A 27,311-nucleotide genomic window follows, 5' to 3' on the forward strand; every position below is an offset into this window, starting at 1 on the left:
AGTGCATGTCCCTTTAAATACTAATGAGCTCTGCTCACCCCTCCCCTGTCTTCTGGTGACAAGCGGTTCTCTCTGAGACTTTTCTGAGATTTGCAAAGATTTATATAAAACCCTTATGCTCACATCTTCTGTAGGTGAAGCTGGATTACGAATGATTCACGCGGACATACATGTAGATGCATTTAGGCAGATCATGGGGTACATTCCCTTCAAAAACAAAAGTAATCCTCTGTGTCTTCAGCGGCTCAGATGTTGGAAGTAAATGATGACTGCTATGTTCATTATTACATCCAACAACAAAACACCTCAATTGGTCAAAACAATGGCGGACAGTTTACAGTTCACTCGGGGCGGGTCTAAGGTAAGACAGCAGTGTCCATCAACAATCGTGGGAGCGACCTTGGTCTGTGTGATGTCACACGGCTGCGAATCTGAGAATGGCTTGATTTGAAAAAGGGGTTATTATTTATTATATTATTTATTATTAAGGGGTTATTATAAACACTGGGTGGATTTTCATCATTATAGGGTAGACGTGTGCACACACTGCCAACACACATTTATGTTTAAAACAACATGTAAAAGTAAATTTTGCATCCGTTGACCCCTTCAAATTTCATAACTTACTTACCGGCATGTTGTTCAAAACCTGTTTGACCGGCTTTCTTTTGTGGAACATAAAAGCTTATTTTGGGAAATGTTTCAGTGTGTTTTTGTCCAAATTAAGGAAGTCAGTGGTAACCAAAACATTATTATTTTTTTCCACAAAAAAAGAGAATCATACAGGTTTGAAACAACATGAGTAAATTATGACAGAATTTCAATTTAGGGGTGAACTATGCCTCTAAAAATTTGTTGAATTTGTACTTTACAAGTAGCCTACTGAATCCAGCTGGACCTAAATATTTGTACACTAACTCAATGACAGTATAAAGTAAAAATTTGACTGACTTTTTTCTCAGAACTGTGTAATAAACTCACAAGTGTTTTTAAAATGTCATGTACAACTCAACATTTTTGCATGTTATCATAACTTTTCATAAAACTTTTGTTAAATAAAATTAAATAAATAATAGATAGATAGATAGACAGATAGAAAGATATTTTTTTACGTTTAAGTAACAAAATCATTAAAACTAAAATAAAAATAAAGCCAAACTAAAATATTGAAAAAAAAGTACAATAAAAATGAAAACATATACAACTAAAAATATAAAAAAGCTAATTCACAATATTAATTAATACTATAATGTTATATAAATATTACTAAAATAACACTGCTTTCCACATTTTTTTTTACATTTTTGTTTATTTTTCCCCTTTATTCTTTTTTTTCACATTTTACTAATCTGACTGATTTACTGATAAATTACACTGATCATAAATAGCTAATGATCCATTTTATTGTAAACTGTATTCGAACACAACAATGGTCCTTCATCCTTGTGAAGAGGCATCTCATGAGTCACCGAAAGCAATGTGTTTTAATTCATTAGAGAGTTTATGTTTATCATGGTTGATAAACATAAACAACTGCATTCAAATGTCAAAAACCATACAATCAGCTTCAATTTGAGGTGACAGATCTCAGGGGTTTCAGACCAGCATAAATATAGGTCCTGTATAATATCTTCATGTGTGCGCAGAAGTACCTGGTAGACAGATGTAGGTGTATCAGTGAAGTTGGCGGTACCGCGGTCAGACAGTATGTAGAGTTTGAGGTCTCGTACAAGAGCGATGTCTGAACTCGAGAACAGGCCATGCTCCACCTGCACAGGATGACCCTTGAATCGCGTCCGCGCCACATTCCAGATCCTCACAGTACCGGGACGGGTGCTTTGACACACTACATACCTGTTATTGTTAATGTGTATTTATTATTGTGCATTTAACACACATTCAGTTCATTAGTACTGTTACAGAAATTTTACTGCTACAGTAAAGCTTTACTATGTGGTGCCGACAGCATTAACTGAGGATCTTATAGTTAGATCATGCTTAGAAAATGGCTAGAAACATTCTGGTCCTCAAAAATATCTTGTGCTGACTCATTGTTTTTACAGTTATAAATTGCACATGGCCATATGTATGTGAGCTGTTCAGTGGACCTTGTACCTTGGATATCTGTGCATGGTTACAATCTCGGCTGTGCCGTCACTGTGTGCTTTGTGCACGTTGTATGTGAGTGTTTGGTCGTTTATTCTGGATCCTAGATTCCACATGCGTAAGAATCGCTCTCCGAGGCAGAAACCCACGCAGTATCGCAGATCAGAACACACACCTGCAACATGGTGAAGAAGATCCATGTTGACACATACAAACACTGCTGAGTTAAAAAAATAACATAATAGACATGGCTAAAACTGTGCCATGTGTATATATTTATAATAAAATATCTATATCTATATATGTGTTGCAATACAGTTATGAGACTGAACACAAACAATGTGTGTTTGTTTTTACAAAAGAGTCATTAAGCTGTTCAGTACTGAAGGCAATAATATTTTACAGGTTTATTGACTAACCATGAGCCAACAGGCCCGGAAACCGTGCAATATGTTTATGATCTTCAGTCTCTAGGTTCCAGATAATAATCTCTGTGGTGGCGCTGTGAGGGGCGGGACAAAAGGCCACAATGTGGGACCCGCCCCCTGCAATGGTGACCTGGGAAATGTAGTCTTGGCTGCAACCCAGGATAGAGCGCAGGTACTGGAAGGATGCTGTGCTGAAGAGTTCAATGTGAATGATTTCACTGTGTCTTTTATAGGGGTACCTGTAAAAACCAAAGAGACAGATATAATGGATATTATATCTCAGGGTGAGACTCAGGGTCGCATGTTTGGGTGAATTATTCGTTAACATTACCTGCAGAACAGCAGTAAATACTGTGAGCTGATCTCTACGGCTTGTATAGATGCTGCAGGGTGTTGAGCTTTTAATGTGACCGGCACAACTCCACCTTTAGCGCTGAATATTGCTGCCTCTCCTCCATCCCTGCAAATGAGAATTGAACAAGAAAGACACAAGAAATAGCATGAAAGTAAGGCCTCACCTATAATGTTTGTTAAACTATTTTTACCAGTCATAAATTCGTTTTAATAGCCGTTTTCCAAACTGTCATTGCCCTTAAAATTATTTTATTTAAATGTTTGCTCCTTAAGTTATGGAAGCCCGTCTCCACCACTGAGTAAAAAATAAAAAAGGTAAACTCATCTATCTGTAGTCAGAAAGCTGCTGAAGTATAAAAAACATTTGATTATTCTGACTTTTTTTCTTGAAATTACAAGTTTACATCTCGCAATTCTGACTTTTCTTCTCAGAATTGCATGATACAAACTTGCAATTCTGACTTTTTTCTTAGAATTGTGAGATATAAACTCACAATTCTGAATGAAGTCACAATTCTGAAAAATAAAGTAAAATTGTGAGAAATAAAGTTAGAATTGTGAAATACTGACTTTTTTCTCAGAATTGTGATTTTTTTCTCACAACTGCAAGTTTTTAGTCAGAACTGTGATATAAACTCAGCCTTTTCCCCCTCAAAAATCAGTTTTTATCTCGCAATTCTGACTTTATTTCTCTCAATTGTTAGTTTACATCGCACAGTTCTGACTTAATAACTTGCAATTGCAAGTTTATATCATGCAATTCTGAAAAAAAGTCTGAACTGTGATTTTTTTGTTACAATTCTGACTTCTCGCATTTACGAAGGTAAATATCACACAATTCTGAGAAAAAAATCATAATAGTTTTTATCTCACATTTTAAATTATCTGTCACAAATGTTAGTTTATATTATATTTCGCAATTCTGGCCTTATGACTCACAATTCTAAGTTTATATCAAGAAATTCTGAGAAAAAAACGTCATAATTGTGAGTTTTTAACTTACAATTCTGACTTTGTTTCTTGCATTTGCAAAGGTAAATATCACAATTCTGAGAAAAAAAATCAGAATTGTGAGTATTTATCTCACATTCTGACTATTTCTCACAAATGTGAGTTTATATTTTGCAAATCTGACTTTATAACTGTTTATAATTGTGAGTTTATATCATGCAATTCTGAGGAAAAAAAAAGCAGAATTGTGAGATAAAAAGTCGCAATAACCTTTTTTTATTCAGTGGCGGATACGGGCTTCCATATTAAATAAATAAATAAATACTAATGTTCAAATCTCTGAGATCAGAAAGATTTCTCTTTTTTTTTTTAATTAATGCCTGCAATGCTGTATTAAACTGATCAAGAGAGACAGTAAAGACATTATAATGTTAAAAGATGTTTTATTTGAAAAAACGCTGTTCTTTTTAACTTTTTATTCATCAAAGAGTCCTGAAAAAAACTTATCAATTTCCACAAAATATTAAGCAACATAACTGTAACATAACATAACTAGTGGTCGTCATTTATTCCCGACATCTGAGCCGCTGAAGATGCAGTGGATTACGTTTGTTTGTGAAGGGAATGTGACTCCTGATCTACATAAATGAGTCTATATTTGTGCAAATCATTTGTAATCCAGCTTCACCTACAGCAGAAGTAAGTATAAGGTTTTTTTTATGAATCTTTGCAATCACCTTTCCTAATAACATGCTAGTTAGCAAGTTTCGCGGGTAAACACGACTAAATGCGGCTAAAGTAAACACTCTCTCAGAGCAGCACGTCACTCCACAGAGTGTAGAGAGGGGCGGGGCGAGCTGAGCTCATTTGCATTTAAAGGAACAATCCCTCAGAATGGGATGATTTTTGCGAGAGCTCATTTTGACAAGGTAAAAAGGGTGTTGTTTTACACAACCATTGAGAATTTTTAAACAAAGCATATTATAGACTTTTCATTAAGACCCTAAAGAATCATATCAACTTGTGGAAAATAGGCATCCGATGACCCCTTTAAAAAAAATCTTGCCAACCTCAAACTTTTGAGCAGTACTGTATATATTTTCAAGACTCTTATGCATGTGACATGAGTAACAGTGCTGTGCTTCAGTTACTCACAGGTTGCATGTTTGCTGTCAATCCCAAAATAGTTTTTAACTGTCACATCCTTCAATAACATCCTCTTGATCAAAGCCTTTATTACTTTATGACACGTTCACTAAATAATCCATGCCGAATTGTGCCACAGAAACAATTTCAGGTTGAAATGATCAGGGGCATTGTTAAAAATACATTTCAGCTGCTGTTTTCTAACACTGGGATTCTTAGGAGGACATGCAAAGCAGCATGTGCTACATGCAAATGGAAACAGCACAAAGTTGGGTGCAATTTCCCATATCTTTCTCTTAAACCTCCTCGAATGTTCAGTAATAATAGCATTTATCCTGTGGGTAAAGTTTTTGAACTCTCAACAGGAGTCACTGACATGTGGGCTGTTTGTTTAAATGCATTAATCTATCTGTGGTCAGAAAGCTGCTGAAGTAGTTAGTTTGCTGCTGTAGCTTAGTTTCAGTAATAGGTAATTTACTGAATTTAACTGGGAAGGAAGTTTTGGGTTCTGACAGTATTTTTCCACAGTACAATGAACTCTTTTATCACGTCAACTATTTGATTCCTTATGACATGACTCATCATTTTGGGTTTTTTGACAAAGACTATAGAGAGGACACAGGAAATCATTAGGGAGAGAGATAAAAAAGGGAACTGGCAAACAACAAGGGCCTTATTCTGACCGTTATTATTTGGATGAATGTTGCATGTGTCCATTGCTCTGATAACTACTGTTATTTTAATAATAATAACTCAGACTGTTTCATATAGTTAACCCAGTTACGTGTATGCATGCTTCCAGCTTAATCACATTAGGAGCAAAGGTTCAATACTCCTTTCAGTCATCTATCCTGATTAATCCATGCTTTTTAATCATGTAATGAAATCCGAGAAAGATAAACAGCTTCTGGGAACGCCTTCACACATTTTTTCTACAGCGTTACACAAATACATACAATAGAGCTGGGTGAGAAGCAGACTCTTAAATAATACATTATGTGACCACACAATATAAATCAGTCCGAGGACAGCGTCATTGTTTTCACACATGGCTGGAAATTGGATATGTACTGTATTATGTGAGAGCACATTTTTTATTTAAGAACAAAATACCGAGATGATTAATTAATCAAAACGTGTGTGTGGGTTGTAATGTACTAATAACCTGTAGGCGAAGAGAACGAAGTCTTTAACAGAGTGATGAGACAGTAAGATTGACTGATCTTTGTGGATGGCCTCAAACTCAAGGGTGAGGTTTACACAACGCAACAGCAAACAAGACGCCACAAGATCAAACACCTAGAAGCAGAATAAAAGAGAAACAGCTGTTAGAACTGAACTGATAACTGGTCAAACTCTTTTATAATGTCAATGGCTGTTAATTGGTTAAATGTATAATACCATATACAACAACTCTAAATGGTTAAACGTCACATTATATTACTGTCAAACCGATGTTTTTTTGCAGGTGAAAACTGTAAAATTACCATGCAATTTATTGTGAAAAACAGTAAAAGGATGACATCACATAAGATTACATTTTATATAGTTTCTTCTAACCTTTATTATCAGCAATGTACATTAGAGTGTTTTTGTTACATTTTATGTAATATATAGTCAATGTTTATTGGGTGGTTTATGTATATTAGTTACATTAGTAGGACAAAATACATTTTATTTTTTCACCAAAATTCCGTTTAAATAATTAAATTACATTTTATTAATTAAAAAGCATGTCTAATTAAATGAAATCATGAAACTTACACAATTTAACAGCAATTAATTAAGATAAAATAATAAATTATATACTATAAAATATTTTTGGTCAAATTTAGTTTTTATTTGACTAAATTCTGCATTTTCCAATAATTTTCCAATAATTCAGGATTCCATTTTAATTGTTTTATTAAATTAATAGTCAAAAGCATCACTAATTAATTGACTATATTAAAAAAATATATTTTATTATTATTTTATTTATTTATTCGTTCATTTCACAAATACAAAAAAATATATAAAATATAAAATAATGTTTTATTAATGATTTTATTATTAGTAGAAGTACTATCATTACATTAAGTCATATATTTCTTCAAGTTAAACCTAACTTTCATTTTAACGGGTTGCCATGAAGATGTTTATGTTTCTGTTTGTATATGATATGGGGATAGTTTTTCTCTAAAGAAATGGTAAAATTCTCATGAAGTGACTCTCAGAGCAGTTCTAGAGATGATGTTCACGTGTTCATCTACTCATGTATATACTGAGGTGCAAAGGCTAAAATCACTGCAGGCGTCACACACACTTCAGTATGTGTAGTAAACGAAATCACGGGTCTGCGCCATTCATTCACACAGAGACATGCAGATCATGCATGATTAATATTTGGTCTTTGTGCCACTTAATATTTATAGACATTAGTCTATATCGCATTTTGGTTTAAGTGTACTGACCTACTTTTGATTTATTCCTCCAAAATTTGACAAATTCTGTGACATTCTGCATTATACAGTTAATTCCATTTTTATGACTGGATTCTGTTTTCCACAACGCCAAAATCATATGGGCCTAATTATGTACTTTGATTTACCATGTGGCTTACTACCTTCTATACAACCTTCATTATTACGGTTATTATCAGTAAACTGTAAATCGAAAAGCTGATTTTGGTATTTTTTTGGATTTTGATTCAGTTTGTTTAAGAATATGCCTTTTTACTTTCAATTTAACAGGATTATTATTATTTTTTACAGTGTACAGTACAAATAGGAAGAACGGACTGTCTGAGGTCTCACCTTAACCAGGTGACTTCCATCATAAAAAACCACCAGCAACCGTCCATTGCAGGCAGTTGTGACCACAGGAACATCCAGAGAGTCCTTTTCCACGTACAGCACCTTCCCAGAATCCACTTCTCTTACCTGCAGGCAGTGGCCCATCTGCAGCACAAGCACACTGTCGTCCAGACAGAGGGCGAGCGAGTCAGCAGGCCAGTCTACTGCAGATCCATGAGCCCTCGGTAAGGACCTCACGGGTCTCGTTTGCTCATCCAGATGCCACAGATTTAGCATTCCATCAGAGGAGCAGGAAATTATGTAATGCCGACCATGAGCCAGAGCTGTCACAGCACTCATATGACCTAGTTAAATATGGGTCAGGATGTTAAGGACAGATAATTTGTCCTTTATGTAATAAACAATCTTATTTTAGAGTTCTATGCTTTTAGTACTTTATAGAGTATCACGGCACGTTACAGAGCTGTTCTCACGTGAGGTCAATCTGTAGGCCAGAATGGAAGACTAATTCACCATGAGTTCCCTATGGAGTTTTCTGTTGGGTTTCAGAAAGGCCACTTTTAGTTTTTAGTAAAATAACATGTGGTTGAAAACACTTCAACAGATTTGCTGTTAGGCAACATAAATTCCACATTATCAATTCTTGAATGTGTATTTTGAAACCACTGCTTTAAAAATGCTACCAAGACATCTGTGTGCCTAATTCCACGTGACACATCATTCGTCAAACCGCATAAACTCACTTCCTTCTTCTGCTTGCTGGCAGAGGGCAATAAGTTGGCAGTAATACCAAGTTGGCACTATGAATAAAATCCATATTAGCAATCCATGTATTCGAGAATTGCAAGAAATACATTAAGAAATGGAAATAAAAAAGTGAATCTATGGGAGTCATTTTAGATGACTTCTCACAATACACTGTCTTAGAAGAATATCATATGTTGAACAGTGTTATTTTGCATTATTTATATACTATCAAAGTATTTATTAGTTATATTTTGAAATGGCTTTTATTTTTGTATTTTTAGTTTTCAACTTAATTTCAGTTTTAGTAATTTTGTTATGTGTTGTTTTCATTTCTATTTAGCTTTATTTTATTTTTGTTTTAGATTTAATAATTTTAGTACTTAAACATACTCTATTTAGTTAGTTGGCAAGGCAACATTTACATTTTTTCAAAAAAATTCTTCTAAAATATATATTGCATTTAATTTCAGCTTTATTTCAAGTACTGAGTTGAACTATTTTAATAGTTTTAGTTAACAATGACAACACTGGTGGTTTTTTTTTTAAAAAAGCCCAACTATTTCCCACTTTTTGTGTGAAGTACCAAAGTACAGGATGTGAGTTTATGTGCTTGTTAACTGACCTATAATTCATTGGACAACTGCTGTCGTATGTATCTGATAACTTATCAGCTTACATTTTTAAAGCATACAGTGAATTCAAAATTCACATAGAGTTAAGAATGTGTGTATTTTATGTCTCTTCATGTAATGTTGACCAAAGACCTTAATTTACTCATAAATCTGAAACCATTACTCTAAAACCACCTAGGAAATTCCCAAAGAAACCCAAGGCTCCAAAATGTCAATTCTCAGACTATAATCTGACCAGTGCTTTTGAGAATAATGTGTCATGTATATGGCACTTAAAATTAGGGGTGGGCGATATGACCAAACTCTTATATCGCGATATGAGTAATTTTATTTCATTGTAACAATATATATCTCGACCTTTAAATAAGGTTTTATGATATCAAAATTTGAGATACCATAGGATTAATTCTTGTCACCAGTGTCACTAAGTGCGTTTCCATTACAGATTTTCACAAAACGTATAAATAATATTATAAAATATTATAAATAAACTCAGGGTTCCCACGGGTCCTTAAAATCCTTGAAAGTTTGTTAATCTGAAAACACTATTTCAAGGCCCTGAAAAATTTTTGAAAATAAACATACATAAGATACAGGTCCTTAAACGTACTTGAATTTATTTTGTGCAACAACTTTTTTGGAAAGAATTCCATATTATTCACTCCGGTCCGCTAAAGTGTTATTTTGCCAGCACGTCATGCCCTATGCATACTAGCTTGCTTGATTTTTCTGTAGTTAGGGTGAACATACATCCTCTTTTCACTGGACATGTCCTCTTTTTGGACCTAAAACATGCGTCTGGCCAGGATTTCTAAATCGCCCAAAATGTCTGGGATTTGGCTTTTGCTTTCTACAGTCGCCATTCATTGTGTGCGTTTTTGTATTAAAGCCCTACGCGGGACTGTTTTATCGATCCCGCTCCTGCGGAATTTCGGGCCATTACCGCCTGCTCACGCAGTCATTCTTATATTGAATATAATTTCCGCACATCAGGGAGCCGCTATCATTATCACTCCGTATAAAGGGACCACGTCTTACAAGATCATAAATGAGCACATTATCTGCTGAGCAGCAAATCCTCCAGCATGATTTGTCACTTCTCTCACCCAGGTGCAGAGCCGAATATTCTTCAGTTTTATGCAAAACAGAAATGCGACAAATAGAATATCAGATCTCTGTCATTTGGCCAAAAAAAAAGCTTTTTTGCATAGTTGTGTTTGACACACGGAAGCTGTAACCATGCTCTCACTTGGTCCCCCCATTAAGTCCTTGATTTTGAGGGTACTGGACCTGGAAAGTCCTTGAAAGGTCCTTGAATTTGAAGATAACCAAGGTGTGGGAACCCTGTAAACTATTGTGAAATGATGGCGTTTCTGTTAACCGATGTTATGGAGCTAAAACAGAATTTTTTCCTCTTGCGATAAGTCATGACGGCTGATGTTGGTAGGTTTTATGTAGGCTATATTGCAGCCACCACACTAGCTATTATTTTTAATCGTTTAGAAAAGGTACCTTCTCGCGCCAGGTAGCACAAAACATTGCATGCACGTGTAACAGCCATAGAGATGACAGTCCAAAATCTCAACTTTCTACCAGTTAATTGCGTCTACTGGTATATTTTGTTCACCCCTACTTAAAATACATTATTAATTAATCTAGGAATCAGAACTTGGACACACATTAAGCCAAAACTGACTAAAATCACTAACTGAATGGTTGGGAAACGGAGCCCTCCAGCAGATGCCCAGAAATTCAATACATGTACCTGAAAGGTGTGTGTGTACGAGTCCACCTGGAGGAAGCAGACAGGTGTAGGAGGGCACAAGAACTGGTAGAGAAGAGCTCTTGCATTGTGCCAACAGATCATGCAGATAAGAGTATCGTCTTGGGTCGCCTGAAACAACACATACACAGAGATATGATGTTTGATATTTTTATATATACAGTTGAGGCCAAAAGTTTACATACACCTTGCAGAAGCTGCAAAATGGTAATTATTTTACCAAAATAAGAGAGATCATACAAAATGCATGTTATTTTTTATTTAGTACTGACCTGAATAAGATATTTCACATAAAAGACATTTACATAAAGTCCACAAGAGAAAATAATAGTTGAATTTATGAAAAATGACCCTGTTCAAAATGTGTTGTATACCTGAATGATCCACAGCTGTGTTTTTGTTTAGTGATAGTTGCTCATGAATCCCTTGTTTTTCCTAAACAGTTAAACTGCCTGCTGGTCCTTCAGGTCCCACAAATTCTTTGTTTTTTCAACATTTTTGTGCCCTTTCCAACAATGACTGTATGTTTTTGAGATCCATCTTTTCACACTGAGGACAACTGAGGGACTCATATACAACTATTACAGAAGGTTCAAACACTCAATGATACTTCAGAAGGAAATACAATGCAATAAGAGCCAGGGGGTAAAAACTTTTAAAGTTTAAAGATCAGGGTAAATTTAACTTATTTTGTCTTGTAAGTATCATGTAAGTATCTTCTGTAGCTTCTGAAGGGCAGTACTAAATGAAACAAAATATGTAATTTAGGCAAAATAAGAAAAATATACACATTTTCATTCGGTTCAAAAGTTTTCACCCCCCGACTCTTAATGCATTTTTTTTTTCCTTCAGGAGCATCAGTGAGCATTTGAACCTTTTGTAATAGTTGCATATGAGTCCCTCGGTTGTCCTCAGTGTAAAAAGATGGATCTCAGAATCATACAATCATTTTTGGAAAGGGTTCAAATTCACCAAAATGCTGAAACACTAAAGAATTTGACCAGAAGGATTTTTATGAAGAACAGCGGGCAGTTCAACTGGAAAAACAAGGGACTCATGAACAACTATCACTAAACAACAACAACAACAACAACAAAAAACCCAGCTGTGGATCATTCAAGTAACAACACAGTATTAAGAATCAAGTGTATCCAAACTTTTGAATGGGGTCATTTTTATAAATTCAACTATTATTTTCTCTTGTGGACTATATGTAAATGTCTTTTATGTGAAATATCTTATTCAGGTCAATACTAAATAAAAAATAGCATGCATTTTGTATGATCCCTCTTATTTTGGTAAAATAATTAACATTTTGCAGATTCTGCAAGGTGTATGTACATTTTTGACCTCAACTGTATATGTGTCTGTTGGTGCTTTTGTTTGTGTGTACCTGAAGTAACAGGTTTATCTTGAGAAATGATCTGCTCTAAACGGCCCAAGAGTTGAGAGGCCAGCTGGCATGGATCCTTTAATAGCACAGAATGAGAAAGGCACAAAATCTGACCCAGCACCTTCACATCCAGAAGCTCTCTGTAACATACACACAGACACAATCAAAGCACATACACGCAGGATACACTGTCTCAACATTTATTTATAAATCATAAATTCAGACACTTTTTTTAAAACTAATGTTAATGGGATAGTTCACCCAAAAATTAAAATTCTATCATCATTTATATAATAAAAATATATTTTTTTTTATGTATATTTAGCATGTTAATTAAGTTAGACTATTTTAACCCTATTATATAAAACAGCTATTCCTGCAGAACGAACTTGTTTGCTGAGCTCATAATCGTACTTATCCGGTATGATGGCAGCTTTAAGGTCCTCCTCGACATGATAGATGGACAGACCCCACAGTTTATGCAGCAGAAACTCGTAGTTAAACAGACACTGCGTGAGTAAAGGAACAATCTGCTCAGAGTGGATGTAATGATACGGCAAACAATGGAGCTTACGCAAATTAAATTCATAGCACCTCCTGCCCTTCTCCTTCCTGATCCAGGCTAGCGGCTGAAAAACTTGGCTATTTGGGACATTCCCATTAAAGTAATCTGCAAAGTCTGCATGCACAGCTTTTATTGAGTCTTCTGTTAGTGTGTATCGCTGCAGGGCGACGCTGGTGAACTCTGCATGAGTCCAGCGCAGCACCCACGTGCCGTCACTTTCCACTTCTGTGACGTAACCCTTCAGACCATGCAGCAGTCGCGCCACAAACGCATACGGCACTGGGGAGTATTCAGAAACGGGAAGTGTCTGATTATTCAAAACCGCCATCTCACGCATGACATGATCATCGCGACCCAAAAGCACTAACAGTTCCTCCTCGGTCACACCAGAACGGGACAGTGAGATGAGCAAAGCTGTGCGTCGCACCAAACACGGGCCATGCTCTCGCTCCAAACTAACAAGGATGCTCACAAAGAATTTATTTGGATCCGTAGGGATGTTAAGATTCTCTTTTGGTGTAAAAGAACTCCATTTCCTGGTCTCAGCATAGGCTAAATTGAGGTAGAGAGGGGACGGACAGGATAGACAGGACTGTAATAAAAGGCTCCACTGGTTTTCAGTTAGCTGGCGAAAATCTGATTCTAGTCTTGACGCCAGTCCTGATGTGATGTCCTCATGGTTAAGGGCAGGTAGTGACAGGACAGTGACCTTAACTTGAGACTGAAAAAAAGAAAGAGGCAAGAAAATCAAATCGAATGCCCTTGAAAACCAATCGCTGCTTTGATTATTATATTTCCTAATTGGATGTCTATTGTAGAAAATTTTTGATGCTTTAATGTATAAAATAATAATAAACAATTTATCCCCTAACCTTTATAAATATTTTTATTATTATTTATTTATTTCTTTTTTAACTGCAACAGACTGGGCCTCATTCAGAACCTCATTCAGTACCAGTCAAAAGTTTGGGTTTTTTTTCTTTTTTCCCCCGTTTTTGGAAATAATTTAAAAGTTTTATTTATCGAGGACACTTTAAATTGTTAAGAAGCAACAGTAAAGACATTTATAGTGTTACACAATATTTTTACACTACAAGTCAAAAGTTTTTGAACATTAAGATTTTAAATGTTTTTTTAAAGAAGCCTCTTCTGCTCACCAAGCCTGCATTTATTTGTTCCAAAATACAGCAAAAGCAGTAATATTGTGAAATATTTGAACTACTTAAAATAACTGCTTTTTTTTTTTAAATAAATTTTAAAATGTAATTTATTCCAGTGTTCAAAGCTAAATTTTTGGCATCAGTACTTTAGTCACGTGATCCTTCAGAAATCATTCTAATATTCTGATTTGCTGCTCATCAAAACATTAAAAATCTTACTGTTCAAAAACATTTGACCAGTAGTGTATTTCAAATAAATGCTGTTCCTTTTCATTTTATATTTATCAAAGAATCCTAAAAACAAATGTATCACAGTCATACCTCAGAACTGTTTTTAACATTGATAATAACAACAAATGTTACTGTGCATTAAATCAGACGATCGAATGATTTCTGAAGGATCATGTGACACTGGAGACTGGAGTAATGATGCTGAAAATTTAGCTTTACTATCATAGGAATAAATTTCATTTTAAAATACAATCAAAGGGACCTTAGTAAGCATAAGAGGCTCAAAAAATCTTTACGACTAAACGTTTGAATAGTAGTGTAAATCTGACTGATTTGCTTACCTGTAGAATGTGAGCACATTTAGACTGTGTGCTGGCAGACAGGACAGTGATGACGTTTGGCAGTAAAGTATTACTTAGCCAGGAAAGGTCAGCCTCATGTTCCTCGCTCAGATTGTCCAGACCATCCAGCACCAGGGTCAAGGGCCGGTCTTCTGTCACCAGGCCCAACAATGAGCACAGCTCACTGGACAACTCTGACAGTGACTGTGAGGAAAAAAACGCAGACTGTATTTCATAGTGCAACACTATCTGTGAGACAGTCAAGCAATCTCACAATATCGCATATCCAATCCTTATGAATATTTGATCGGTCTTTAAAGTGTTTATGTACCTCAGATATCTCTGTTTTGAGACTATAGATGTTGGCTAACTGCAGACACAGGCTCTGGAGCAGCAGACGTACGTTTCTGCTATCAGATGTCAGACCCACAAAGCAAATCAGGACCTTGGCATCCCTAAGAATTAAACACAAAGTACAGTACTTTATATCATGAACATAACTTTTAGCCACTCTTTTTTGTAAAGACATTTACAATGTTACAAAATATTTATATTTTTAAATAAATGCTGTTCTTTTGAACTTATTCTTCATCAAAGAATCCTGAAATAGCAAGATTCTTTGCAGTTTCCATAAAATATATGGATATATTATAAGATTAAGATAATAAGAATAAATATTTTGAGCAGCAAATCAGCTTATTAGAATGATTTCTGAAGGATCATGTGACACTAAAGACTGGAGTAATGATGCTGGAAATTCAGCTTTGCCATCACAGCAATAATATAGACCAGAGTTCCCCAACCACCAGGTCGCAACCCACTACCGGGCCGTGAAAGAATTTCTACCAGGTCGTGAGAAGGTTCTAGGGAAAATTTGTATAGATGTGATGCTCTGTTATTTATTGTGTGTAAAGGATTGTTCTAATTATTCTGTACTTTTGTTGTATGCAATTGATATGGAGTAACAATTTGATATTTTAATGTTAAATTATAATAATCTAGGGCTTAAACGGATCACAGTTAATCCTTGATAGTACGAACCAGGTCCAGACCCCTACCGTTCGGCATGTGAGTTGCAGATTAGTTTGTCAATTTACAAATTTTTAAAAAACTGACAAAGTTTTCTAATGCAGCATTAATGGCGCATATTCTCTCAGAGACGTAAACAAATCTACTTTAACATATTCCGATAACAGTGTATAACTGTCTAAAATTAGATGTTTCTAACATGATTAGCAAATTACTAGCATGATTAGAATGTTACTAGCATGATTAGCTAGTTACTAGCATGCTGCTAACCTGTTTCTAGTATGATTTGCATGTTATTACCATGTTGCTAGCATGATTAGCATGTTACTAGCATGTTGCTAGCATGATTAGCATGTTTAAACCAGTTGATTCAGCTAAAAAAAAAAACAGCTAAAACCAGACTAGGCTTGTTGTCTAGTCTTGGCTGGTTTAAGCATGGTTGGGTTTTTTAGCAGGTCTCCCACCTTGACCAGCTAAAATTGGCCAAAACCACTTTAAACCACTTTAAAACCAGACTGGGAGACCAGCCAAGGCAGCCAATCAGCTTAGGCTGGTTTTGCAGTTTTTTCAGTAGGGAGTTGTTAAGCTTTGCTATAGCAATGAACAGTTTAAATAAAGCATAACACTTATTGCACAAAAGTTTTCACCCCCTCAATGGAAGTCTATGGGATTTTTGGCGGTTTTGGTAGTCTGGTTTATGAAAACCATAAGCCTGATCATTTAGAAAAGATATAGCAACCCGAGTCAGACCAGTCTGAGGGTCTGGGCTGAGTTTGGTGGTTGTAGCTTAAACGCTCTAGGAGGAGATAACAATAACTTAATTACATTTTTAAATACATTAAAATAGAAAATAGTTGTTTTAAATTGTATAAATATATTTTAAAAATTGTAACAATTTTACAATTTTATTGTATTTTTGATCAAATAAATGCAAGAGACTTCTTAAAACTACTTTAAAATGTTCACATTTATTTATATTTGCCTACCCAGGAATCCAGCTAGGTATGAGTTGTGCCAGTTTGGCAAGTGTTGTGCTCTTTCCAGACCCTGATTCCCCCAGTAACAGCACAGCTTTTTGGGAAGATGCTAATGCCTCAAGTGCACGCTTTACTTCCATCAGAAAGTCCTGTCTGAATGCATAGCCCTGTGCACTAACAAGAAAAAGAAGACTATTTATGTTGCAGTTCAAACTAGTCAAGTAAAACAGAAACATGTTAGAATCTGTGACTCACAGTGTTTTCCCAAATCTGACATGACGGTGAATCTCTTCTTCAACCAGGAGTCTGGAAACCTCCTTCCTCTGCATATCAAAGGAGCCTTTGGCCTCACGGACCTGCATAAGTCTAAAGCAACACTTTGAGAAGAACTTGACAGACAGTGATAATGTGAGATGAAGAATAGAAGGGCAAATGTGTCGTCTTACCTGTTGAGGGATGCAGTGACAGTGCGCTGGAAGTGTGAGCAGAGCCGTTCAACATAAAACTGATGAGATCTGTTGTGTTTGGCACTCAGACCTTTCCTTCCCCAGCTGACGTTTGTCTCATGGATATTAGTGTGTCTCAGCTCGAAAATAATAAAAAAGCAAGAGATAAAGATCAAGTGGACATTTGAATAAAATGTTGCTGAGTAAATATTAAACAAGGATTAGATCGTCAGGCCGTTGGCGTCCTCAGCAGGCATTTGTTATAACACGTAATGCACATTAGCTTTATTGTTTGTAATACATTATATATTTTAACAGTTTTGTTCAATAAAACCATATGATTACTTGCTTTTGATACTTTATTTAAACTAATTATTATTGCCTCATTGCTATTATATATGTATTTTAAGTAATTTTAAAGGCTATTGTTCATGTAGGTCTTTTTTTATTACAAAAAATTAATTATAATTATCTGATTATTTGATTAATCATCAGAATAATCAACAGATTATTTAATTACCAAAATAACTGTTAGTGACAGCCCTACAGATAGATAGATAGATAGATACCTTGAGGTGGATGTTGCGTATAAAACGCTGATGAGCTTGATGCAAGGTTTGATTGATTTCAGGTCTTCCTTTGTGCAGGTCTATAAACTGTGGTGCATATTCATTTTTCAGATTGTACAGAAGGTCAGTGATGATCCTCTTATAACAGTGACTGTACTCCTCTGGCGGCTGCTTCCCTCCAAGACCCTGTTCCACTTCCCAGTCCAACGCTGAAACATATGAACATTTTGGCTTTGTGAGTCCATTAGGCTTTTTCACATCCAAGTAAATCGAGTGCACATATATTCTTCATCTGTGATTGACTGCAAAACACATGCCTGTTCTAAGCAGATGGCAGGTGGCTTCTTCTCCAATGGCCTCAGGTCCAGATCTCCACAGCACGTTCCACAGCTTCACACAGGAAGAGCGCCACGCCTTCCTTCCCAGCTTCCTGCGATGACCATCCCGACTGAGGTAGTCAGGGTGATGTGTGCTAATAGAAAACAAAAAGCTTTTGTGTGAAATTAAGGGATTAGCTCACTTTCAGAATAAAAATATATTTTCTGATAATTTACTCCCATGTCATCCAAGATGTTTATGTCTATTCTTCAGTCAAAAAGAAATTAAGGTTTTTGAGGAAAACATTCCAGGATTTTTCTCCATATATTGGACTTCAGTGGGAGCCAACGGGTTGAAGATCCAAACTGCAGTTTCAGTGCAGCTTTAAAGGGCTCTACACAATCCCAGCTTTGGAATAAAGGTCTTATCTAGTGAAACAATCAACAATTTTCTTAAAAAAAAAATAAATAAAAAATTACATTTATATACTTTTTAACCACAAATGCTCATCTTGCACTAGCTCTGTGATGCACATGCCTGTCTTCACGCATTACATAATTACGTTGGAAAGGTCACACACGGTTAGCTGTTCATCTGTTTACTCTGGTTCAAAAAGACAGGGTAGGGTTTTCTCCACCAACTTCAAAATCGTCCAACATCGTTGTTTTACCTTGTTTGTAAAGGGTGTTTGACTTTCTTCGGTACTTCCACCTACGTCACAAGTGCGTGACTACGTAATGCGTGAGGTTGAGACAATTGCGGTTAAAAAGTATAAAATATATATATTATAAAATAATATTTTTTTTTACAAAATTACCATCCTTTTCGCTAGATAAGACCCTTATTCCTCGGCTGGGATCATGTAAAGCCCTCTGAAGCTGCATTGAAATTGCAATTTAGACCTTCAACCCGTTGGCCACCAGGTCGACTATAAGAAGAAAAATCCTGGAATGTTTTCCTCGAAAACCTTAATTTCTTTTTGACTGAAGAAAGAAAGACATCCACATCTTGGATGACATGGGGTTGAGTGCATTATCGGGATTTTTTTTTTTTTCTGGAAGTGAACTAATCCTTTAAATGAGTTCTAGGGAGAAATCAGAGAGGACCAACACTTTTTTTTAAACTGGCCAAGTGGACACAGTTCTCAAACCAATACAAACTTTATCACTTTCTTTGTGGATGGAATTTTTTTTTCATTTTTTTTTTTCATATCTTTTATTATGTTCCACAGAAGAAAGTAAGTCATACTTGAATGACATGAGTGTGATTAAATGATGACAGATTTTAAATATTTGGGTGAACTTTTCCTTTAAGAAGCCTGAGGAACAATAGACCTCTAATTCTAACATCTCTTAAATATTTGGGTGAACTTTTCCTTTAAGAAGCCTGAGGAACAATAGACCTCTAATTCTAACATCTCTTAAATATTTGGGTGAACCTTTCCTTTAAGAAGCCTGAGGAACAATAGACCTCTAATTCTAACATCTCTTAAATATTTGGGTGAACTTTTCCTTTAAGAAGCCTGAGGAACAATAGACCTCTAATTCTAACATCTCTTAAACAACTGCAACCATTCAAGTTGTATTGTGTCTACCACCTGGAAATCACTACTACAACTCTGCCATGGAAACCAAACAAAGAGAGTTGAATATGAAAAGCTCAGTAACAATAGCAGCAATTACTCCATTGTTTTCAACTTGTTCAGCAAGTAGTTGCTGGTTCATAGATACTGATATATGCTCAATGCATGTGCTGTTCATTTTCGATAAATATTCTTTCAACGAACTGATGAAAAGATATGCATGTTTTCCTTTTTTACTCACAAGTAACAGGCAGTTTTGGTCATAAGGTTAGACACCATATTGAATTTAATGCAGATGAAAATGAGGCTGTGAGGGATAGACTTATGTTCTTTTGAACTGCATGGACCGTATAAAGGTCCTAAATCATGTCATTTTCACCACTCACAACTTTCAAACTGTTTTATGGAGTTTCTGTCTACTGAAAGTTTTTTTTAAGAAAGACTTTTACCTAGCTGAAAACTTGGTGTGATGTTAAAGGGATAGTTCAACCCAAAAATGAAAATTCCTCACCCTCATGTCGTTCCAAACATGTAAGACCTTCACTCATCTTTAAACAGATAAAGATATTTTTGATGAAATCTGACAGCTTTCTGACTCTACATAGACAGCAACGCAACTGAAATGTTTCCAGGCCCAGAAATATAGTAAAGACATTAGTAAAACAGTCCATGTGATATCAGTGGTTCAACCGTCATTTTACGAAGCTACAAGAATACATTTTGTGTGGAAAGAAAACAAACTGGGCCTATGAACATTTCAGTTACATTGCTGTTTATGGAGGGTCAGAAAGCTTTTGGAATTCATCCAAAATATCTTAATTTGTTTTCCAAAGATGAACGAATGTCTTACGGGTTTGGAACGAGAGTAAGTAATTAATGACAGAATTTTCATTTATGAGTAAACTAACCCATTGAAACAACCATCCAATACATTGGATGTACTGTACTTCTATCCCTCATAGCTTTGTTTTCATTTGTGTCAAACATTAAATATGGCGATTTGCAGATTTACATCACTAAAACACTTACCTGACAGGAAGTAAGCGGTACACAGCAGGAACTGTGTTTTTATCCAGTTTATACCATGTCTGCAAGAGAGTCAAATCCTGCTCATAGTCCATCCAGCTCCTGGCCAGCTGTATCTCCTCTCCATCTGAGGTGGAACTGCTGGAGATGGAGTTCTCACTCATGACGGCAGAACTTTGCGAAGACTCCTTCTCCTCTAACAAACGTGGTTCCTTCTCCAGGGTAAAACTCCCACTGTCACCGGTGTCAATACTGAGCTGTGACTCATCTGCCATTTCTGACTGCCTCCTGGACAGCTTCTTTTTGTTCCTCTCCACAAATTTTAAAATGGCTTCAAAATCTGCTTGGGGAATAGTATTCGGCAGTGACCGTATCTCATGCTTCTGTCCTGTGAACACCTACAAGAAAGGGAAAAAGACTTAAAGGAGAAGTCCACTTCCGAAACAAAGATTCACATATAATGTACTTACCCCATTGTCATCCAAGCTGTTCATGTCTTTTTTTCTTCAGTTGTAAAGAAATTATTTTTTTTGAGGAAAACATTTCAGCATTTTTCTTCATATAATGGACTGATATGGTGCCCCGATTTTGAACTTCGAAAATGCAGTACAAATGCGGCTTCAAACGATCCCAATGCGGTTGTAAATGATCCCAGCCGAGGAAGAAGTATTTTCATAAAAAGGGTATTTTCATAATAAAAATACAATTGAAATACTTTTTATTCTCAAACGCTCGTCTTGCCTTTCTCTCCCGGAACAAAATCAGTTGAGGCAGAGTGAGCCAGGATGAGCGTTTGACATGAAAAAGTATATAAATTGTATTATTTTTAAGAAAATAACCGATCGTTACGCTAGATAAGACCCTTCTTTCTTGGCTGGGATCGTTTACAACCGCATTTGGGATCGTTTGAAGCTGCATTTAAACTGCATTTTGGAAGTTCAAAATCGGGGCACCATATCAGTCCATAATATGAAGAAAAATGCTGAAATGTTTTCCTCAAAAAACGATTTCTTTATGATTGAAGAAAGAAAGACATGAACATCAGGGGGTGAGTACATTATACGTGAATCTTTTTTGGAAGTGGAATTCTCCTTTAAATATTGACAACTAATCCTCAGTTTTCCCACATGAGACTAGGGCTGTCACTAACGATTATTTTGGTAATCGAGTAATCTGTCGATTATTCTGACGATCAATCGAGTAATCGGATAATTATAATACATTTTTTTGTAGTAATAAAAACAGACCTAAGTAAACAATAGCCTTTAAAATTACTTAAAATACATATAGCAATGAGGCAATAGTTCAAATAAAGTATCAAAAGCAAGTAATCATATGGTTTTATTGAACAAAACTGTTAAAATATATAATGTATTATAAACAATAAAGCTAATGTGCATTATGCATTATAACAAATGCCTGCTGAGGACGCCAACGGCCTGACGATTGTTTTTACACTTTACTACCTGATCTAATCTGTTTAATATTGTCTCAACAACATTTAATTCAAATGTCCACTTAATCTTTAATATTTGGCCATTTCTTTATGATAGAAAAACTACAGCCACTGTAATTTCTTGAAGATGTGGACATCAAAACGTGTAAACTCAGCACATTGAGAATGATAATAATGTACTTTCCTATGTTTGCGTAGGTTTATAAAGGATTTACCTTACAAATCTGATTAAATAACGGCCGTTGCATTCCCAAATGAACGTTATAATAAACCCAAACTCACAACAACATGCAGAGATGGGGTTTGAGACACATGTAAATAATAGACACACGTAAATAATAATAACAGTTTGTGTAGCAGCATTTACTGTGATCAGAGCAGCTGTTAACCTACACACATATAAATAATTAAAGCCCATATATTAAACCTCCATCACATATATTTATTTAATTGAATTGTAGTGTTTATGATTTCTTAATAGCATTATGCTTTTATGATTTTTAAATAGGTTTAATATGTGGAATGCACCACTTCCGGTATTACCGATTACTCACCACGGGCAAAATGCAATCGAGGATTTTTAAAAATCGAATACTCAAATAGAATCAAGGAATCGTTGCAGCCCTACATGAGACTCTCTTGTAATGTAAATGAACTATGTGCAGTTAAACCTACAAAAAAGGTCAGCCCTTCAGTCTCCTGACAACGTCTAAGTGTCTCCATGTGCATCTCTGCCAAATCATGATTGTCCGAAACAGGATCTCCGACTCCTGAACGCAGGTCTATCATCCTGAAATCATATCCTCTCTGCTTACAGTGTAGATACAGCCGTGGATACACAGTCTCCATCAGTGCGCTGCGCTCTGGGACGGTATCTACACACACAATATGTCATGTATAGCTGAATTTTAATTATGTGTTAAGACAATTTATATCCAATTTACCTTTATATCCACCACACAGATAGATCAGGAATCTCCTCTGTTTAAAATGCAGTGATGAAATATCATTTACGGTGTTTGGAGAAGAATGATGTTGCGGTTTTGGACCTCTTTCATCTGATCTTGGCTTGTTGTCAACCTCAGCAGCTCTAAAAGGTCCCTCAGACAGAGAGCCCTGGCCCTCCGGGGCCTCGTCTGTACATGAAGATGCATTCTGAACAATTACTGTCTGTTCTTTCTTTTCTTTTTCCTCGTCTTCTTTTTCTTCCTTCTCTTTTTTGTCTAGTGGCACAAGGCTCTGAAGAAAATCAGGAGGACTGTTTGACGAAACCTGGTCCTTTAACACCAAAGACAAGTTAATTAAGGTACGTAAAATATTTTTGATTATAACAAATGCTTAAAACTTTAACATGTCATTACTAACATTGAACAAAATAGTTCTTGTTTGCTGAAACACGACAGCTTTTTTCTCCTCAAGAGATGAATTCTGAGTGGCTCCCTTTAAATGACGCTCATGCAAATGGTACTGGAACAGAGAAAAAATAATCACTTAAGTAATTATTTTAATTATTTACAGCTTCTTTTGTTGGATTTTCTCAAATTCAGATGATCCTTTCAGAAAATACTTAATTAGCTTTTTGACTATTGTGGTATTTTTACATTTGATTTTCATTTTTATTCATATTTAAGTTTTATCTAATTTTATTTTATTGTTTTTTTCTTGGTAAATTTAATTATTTAAAATTTAAAATTTAAAATGTATTTCAATGTTTTTATTTTATAAAATTTTATTTATTCATTGTCTTTTAAGTCATTTGTATATTTATGTGTAAATATTTATTTTATTCTATGACTTATTTAATTACTTTTTATATATCCAATAATTAGATAAAATAAAATTATAATATAAGCATTTTAATATTAATAATAATAATAACAAACATCTCAAATAGATTTTTTAGTTTTCTCCTTCTTCATGCATTTTCTATAAAATATATTTCAATATTTGTTTTATTTATTAATTGATAATTGTCAATTTAATTTTTATATTTGATTTTCATTTTTATTTAATATTTATTTTTCATCTCTTTATTTCATAGTTTATTTTGATACATTTTATTTCATATTTCAAAAATAATTTTATAGTTTCTCCTTTATCTTCATACATGTATTTTATTTTCTATTTATTTGTTTTATTTATTCATTAAGTCTTTAATGGTAATTCATTTTTAAATTTGATTTTCTTTATTTTATTTTAAGATTTCAGTACTTTTTATGTATGCAATAATTAAAGTGCAATAAACATGATTTATATTAACATTTCAAATAATAATAAACATTTAAAAATCTCCATCTTCATACATGCATTTTCTATTATATTTATTTCAATATTTGTTTTATTTATTAATTTATTAATTAATAATTGTGTAAATTAATTGAATTGAATAGAATTTTTATATTTGATTTTCATTTTTATTTCATCTGTCTTACATTTTATTATTTCGGGTTTCAAAAATAATTTTATAGTTTTCTCCTTTATCTTTATACATGTATTTTATTTTCTATTTATTTTATTTATTCATTAAGTCTGTTTTAATTGTAATTCATTATATTTTCGTAATATTTATTTTATTTTATGAGTCTTTATTTCATTACTTTTTATGTATGCAATAATTAAAGTGCAATAAACACGATTAATATAAACATTTCAAATAATAAATAAACATTTAAAAAATATATTTTTCTCCATCATCATATATGCATTTTCTATTATATTTATTTCAATATTTGTTTAATTTATTAACTAATAATTATCTAAATTAATTATCACATTTTTATATTTGATTTTCATTTTTATTTATATTTATAGTCTTTATTTTAGTACTTTTTCTGATAAATATCCAATAAAGAACAGTAAACATGGTTTAAGCCTGATAATCCTAAGCAATTAAAGACTTTATGACTATTATTATGAGAATAAAGAGAGATTAAATAGTTTCTGAAACATGAATTAATTTTTCTTTCAAACTTACTTTAAGGTGAGCTGTGATTTCCAGCTCAGTTTCCACACTCACTCTGGATAAAGGAACACTCTGGTGGCCTAAAATGTTTTTCTATCACATAATCACAAAATATATTAGCATATACATCTTACAACATGCAAATACGGGGATCAGTTTTCTGAGTTCTGAAATCTGAAATCTCTCATTCCACACCTTCTTCCTGACGCTTCTGTCCAGGGGCCCGTGATCCCTCAGACCCTGGGAGAAGAACAGCTCCTGCAGTCTTTGGGCAGTGGTTTGGCCCCTGGTGTGGTGATCCTGAACAAGTCATGCATCTTAAATGAGGGAGCAGCAAAGTGTGGTACGCAAACAGCTCAAATGATTGGCTTCCCCAAGTAACACAAGGAGCGTAATTAGCAACACTAAATTAACAGATTGCGTTACAGCTGATGCAAAGTCTTCCACTACGAAAGAAAAGAAACTGTCACGACTGCAGGCGTGTTAATTAAAAAAAAGGACAAACATTAATCAATGAAAATGCTCACCAGTATTGCTGACTTCGGGGGAATCCCATTGGAAATAGGGGGGGAGGTTGACAACTTCATTCTCCTGTTGAGTTGTAGCACAGGATTATTATATAAGAATATATGATTATAAGAGTTGACTTTGCCTGTTTATTTTAATTATTGCACTTTTAATTCTTTTTAAGCAAACGCTTAACTAGGCCTATTAAACAAGTAGCCTAAATGATCCATTTTAAAATTACATATAGGAAACGTTTCCTATATTGACAAATACACTTTAAAGGGATAAAATATATTGCATTGGAAAATCAAACTTACAGATTTCTGCTTGTTTCTTTTCGGTACAACTCCATTTCTGTAATATTTCCACATGGCACAAGAATCTGGACAGCAGGCTTCAAATACTGGACTTCATATTAAAAAAAGAGCTGCTAATAAGTTGTATCCATATTGCGGCCATTCATTTATCTTTCTAGAAGTTCGCTTATGAGGGATACAGATCCCGAAACCAAGAGCGTCTGAGCAGGTGTGTGTGAGTTCATTCAGCCTCTGCAGTATTCAGTGACGCACAGTCACCGCTAGATAGCGTCTTGTGTGTGTTATCATTATACACTGCCATGGGAACCAAACAGTTGGCAGCTCAAACTTCATTTCAACATTTCTTTGATTATTTACATATTAGAATTTCTATATTTTTACCTTGATGTATTTTATTTTCTATTAAATTTATTTCAAAAATAGTTATTTGTTTACACTTTGTAATTGTAACTATTTTAAAACAATTTTCTTAATAAATATTTTATTTTTCGTTTTTTTATTTTATAAATATTTGTTGTTTTCCCCTTTACCTTTATAGGCCTACATATTTTTTGCTCTATTTATTTCAGAATGTGTTCCATTTATTTAGTGTTTGTTTAATTGTGATTCATTTTTATTTGTTCTTTATATATTTATTTCACGTTTCTTAAAAAAATGTGTAGTTTTCTCCTTTATTTTCGTCAGTATTTGTTTCATTAATTTCTATTTTTCTTAATTTTATAATTTTAGCATTTATTTAAAATGCATTTATTAATCTATTTTATAATAAAAATTAAATTTCAGTCATTTAATCTTTTCTATATGTTACGTCATATTCATATCTATTATATATGTAAATACCTATTATAATTAAATATAATTTTATATTATATAACATTTTTTCTATTTGTTGTATTTATTTTTGTCAATATTTGTTTTATTTATTTCTATATTATTTATTTATTGTATTCATGTTATATTTTATTTCTATTTTTCTTATTTTATAATAACATTATTTAAAAATATTAATTAATTTATTTTATAATAAAACATTTTTTTCAGTCATTTCATTTTTTCTTTTATCAAATAAAATTCATATATACCTCATATTCATATTATATATATATATATATATATATATAAAATTATATATACATTTATATTTTTCTATTGTTTATTCTTTGTCAAAATGTATTTCATTTATTTATTTATTATTTATTTTGTATTTATTCATGTAATATTTGATTACTATTTTTCTTAGTTTTATAATATTTATTTATTTAAAATGTATTTATTTATTAAAAGTCATTTTAGTCATTTTTCTTTATGTTTAATTTTCTTTTATCAAATTAAAAAAAATAATATATACTTTATTTTCCTGTATCTATTATATATATATTATATATATAATTTTATATTACATTATATTTTCCTTTTTATTTGTTGTATTTATTCCTTCTGTTTTTGGGCGTTATGTCTTTTTGTCTATTTATTATTTAATTGTATTATTT

General features: G+C 33.9%; 1 protein-coding gene across 4 annotated transcripts in view; it reads right to left on the reverse strand.

Annotated features, from left to right (window-relative positions):
* LOC127168239 (NACHT domain- and WD repeat-containing protein 1) overlaps positions 1-26,623 on the reverse strand; it is a 31,458-nt gene extending 4,835 nt beyond the window's left edge. For 3 of the 4 annotated variants that reach the window (XR_007828087.1, XM_051114890.1, XM_051114892.1), the window contains exons 1-24: positions 25,822-26,623; positions 25,525-25,588; positions 25,193-25,297; positions 25,010-25,090; positions 23,401-23,502; positions 22,980-23,313; positions 22,711-22,910; positions 20,583-20,977; positions 17,971-18,125; positions 17,654-17,862; positions 17,085-17,224; positions 16,894-17,004; positions 16,648-16,812; positions 14,964-15,087; positions 14,633-14,836; positions 12,750-13,621; positions 12,336-12,475; positions 10,925-11,053; positions 7,781-8,124; positions 6,151-6,284; positions 2,866-2,994; positions 2,526-2,773; positions 2,116-2,281; positions 1,653-1,854 (exon numbers count right to left, since the gene is read on the reverse strand). Coding sequence is in view for 3 of the 4 variants with exons in the window: in XM_051114890.1 (XP_050970847.1) it covers positions 1,653-1,854; positions 2,116-2,281; positions 2,526-2,773; positions 2,866-2,994; positions 6,151-6,284; positions 7,781-8,124; positions 10,925-11,053; positions 12,336-12,475; positions 12,750-13,621; positions 14,633-14,836; positions 14,964-15,087; positions 16,648-16,812; positions 16,894-17,004; positions 17,085-17,224; positions 17,654-17,862; positions 17,971-18,125; positions 20,583-20,977; positions 22,711-22,910; positions 22,980-23,313; positions 23,401-23,502; positions 25,010-25,090; positions 25,193-25,297; positions 25,525-25,588; positions 25,822-25,856 (4,788 nt within the window). In the remaining variant the exon portion in view is untranslated. Of the gene's footprint in view, positions 1-1,652; positions 1,855-2,115; positions 2,282-2,525; positions 2,774-2,865; positions 2,995-6,150; positions 6,285-7,780; positions 8,125-10,924; positions 11,054-12,335; positions 12,476-12,724; positions 13,622-14,632; positions 14,837-14,963; positions 15,088-16,647; positions 16,813-16,893; positions 17,005-17,084; positions 17,225-17,653; positions 17,863-17,970; positions 18,126-20,582; positions 20,978-22,710; positions 22,911-22,979; positions 23,314-23,400; positions 23,503-25,009; positions 25,091-25,192; positions 25,298-25,524; positions 25,589-25,821 lie in introns of all 4 variants that reach the window. The other variant, XM_051114891.1, reaches the window with a different exon arrangement.
* Between the last annotated feature and the right edge of the window lie 688 nt (positions 26,624-27,311).

The sequence above is a fragment of the Labeo rohita genome, chromosome 7 (assembly GCF_022985175.1).
Source record: "Labeo rohita strain BAU-BD-2019 chromosome 7, IGBB_LRoh.1.0, whole genome shotgun sequence".
NCBI classification, from domain to species: domain Eukaryota; kingdom Metazoa; phylum Chordata; class Actinopteri; order Cypriniformes; family Cyprinidae; genus Labeo; species Labeo rohita.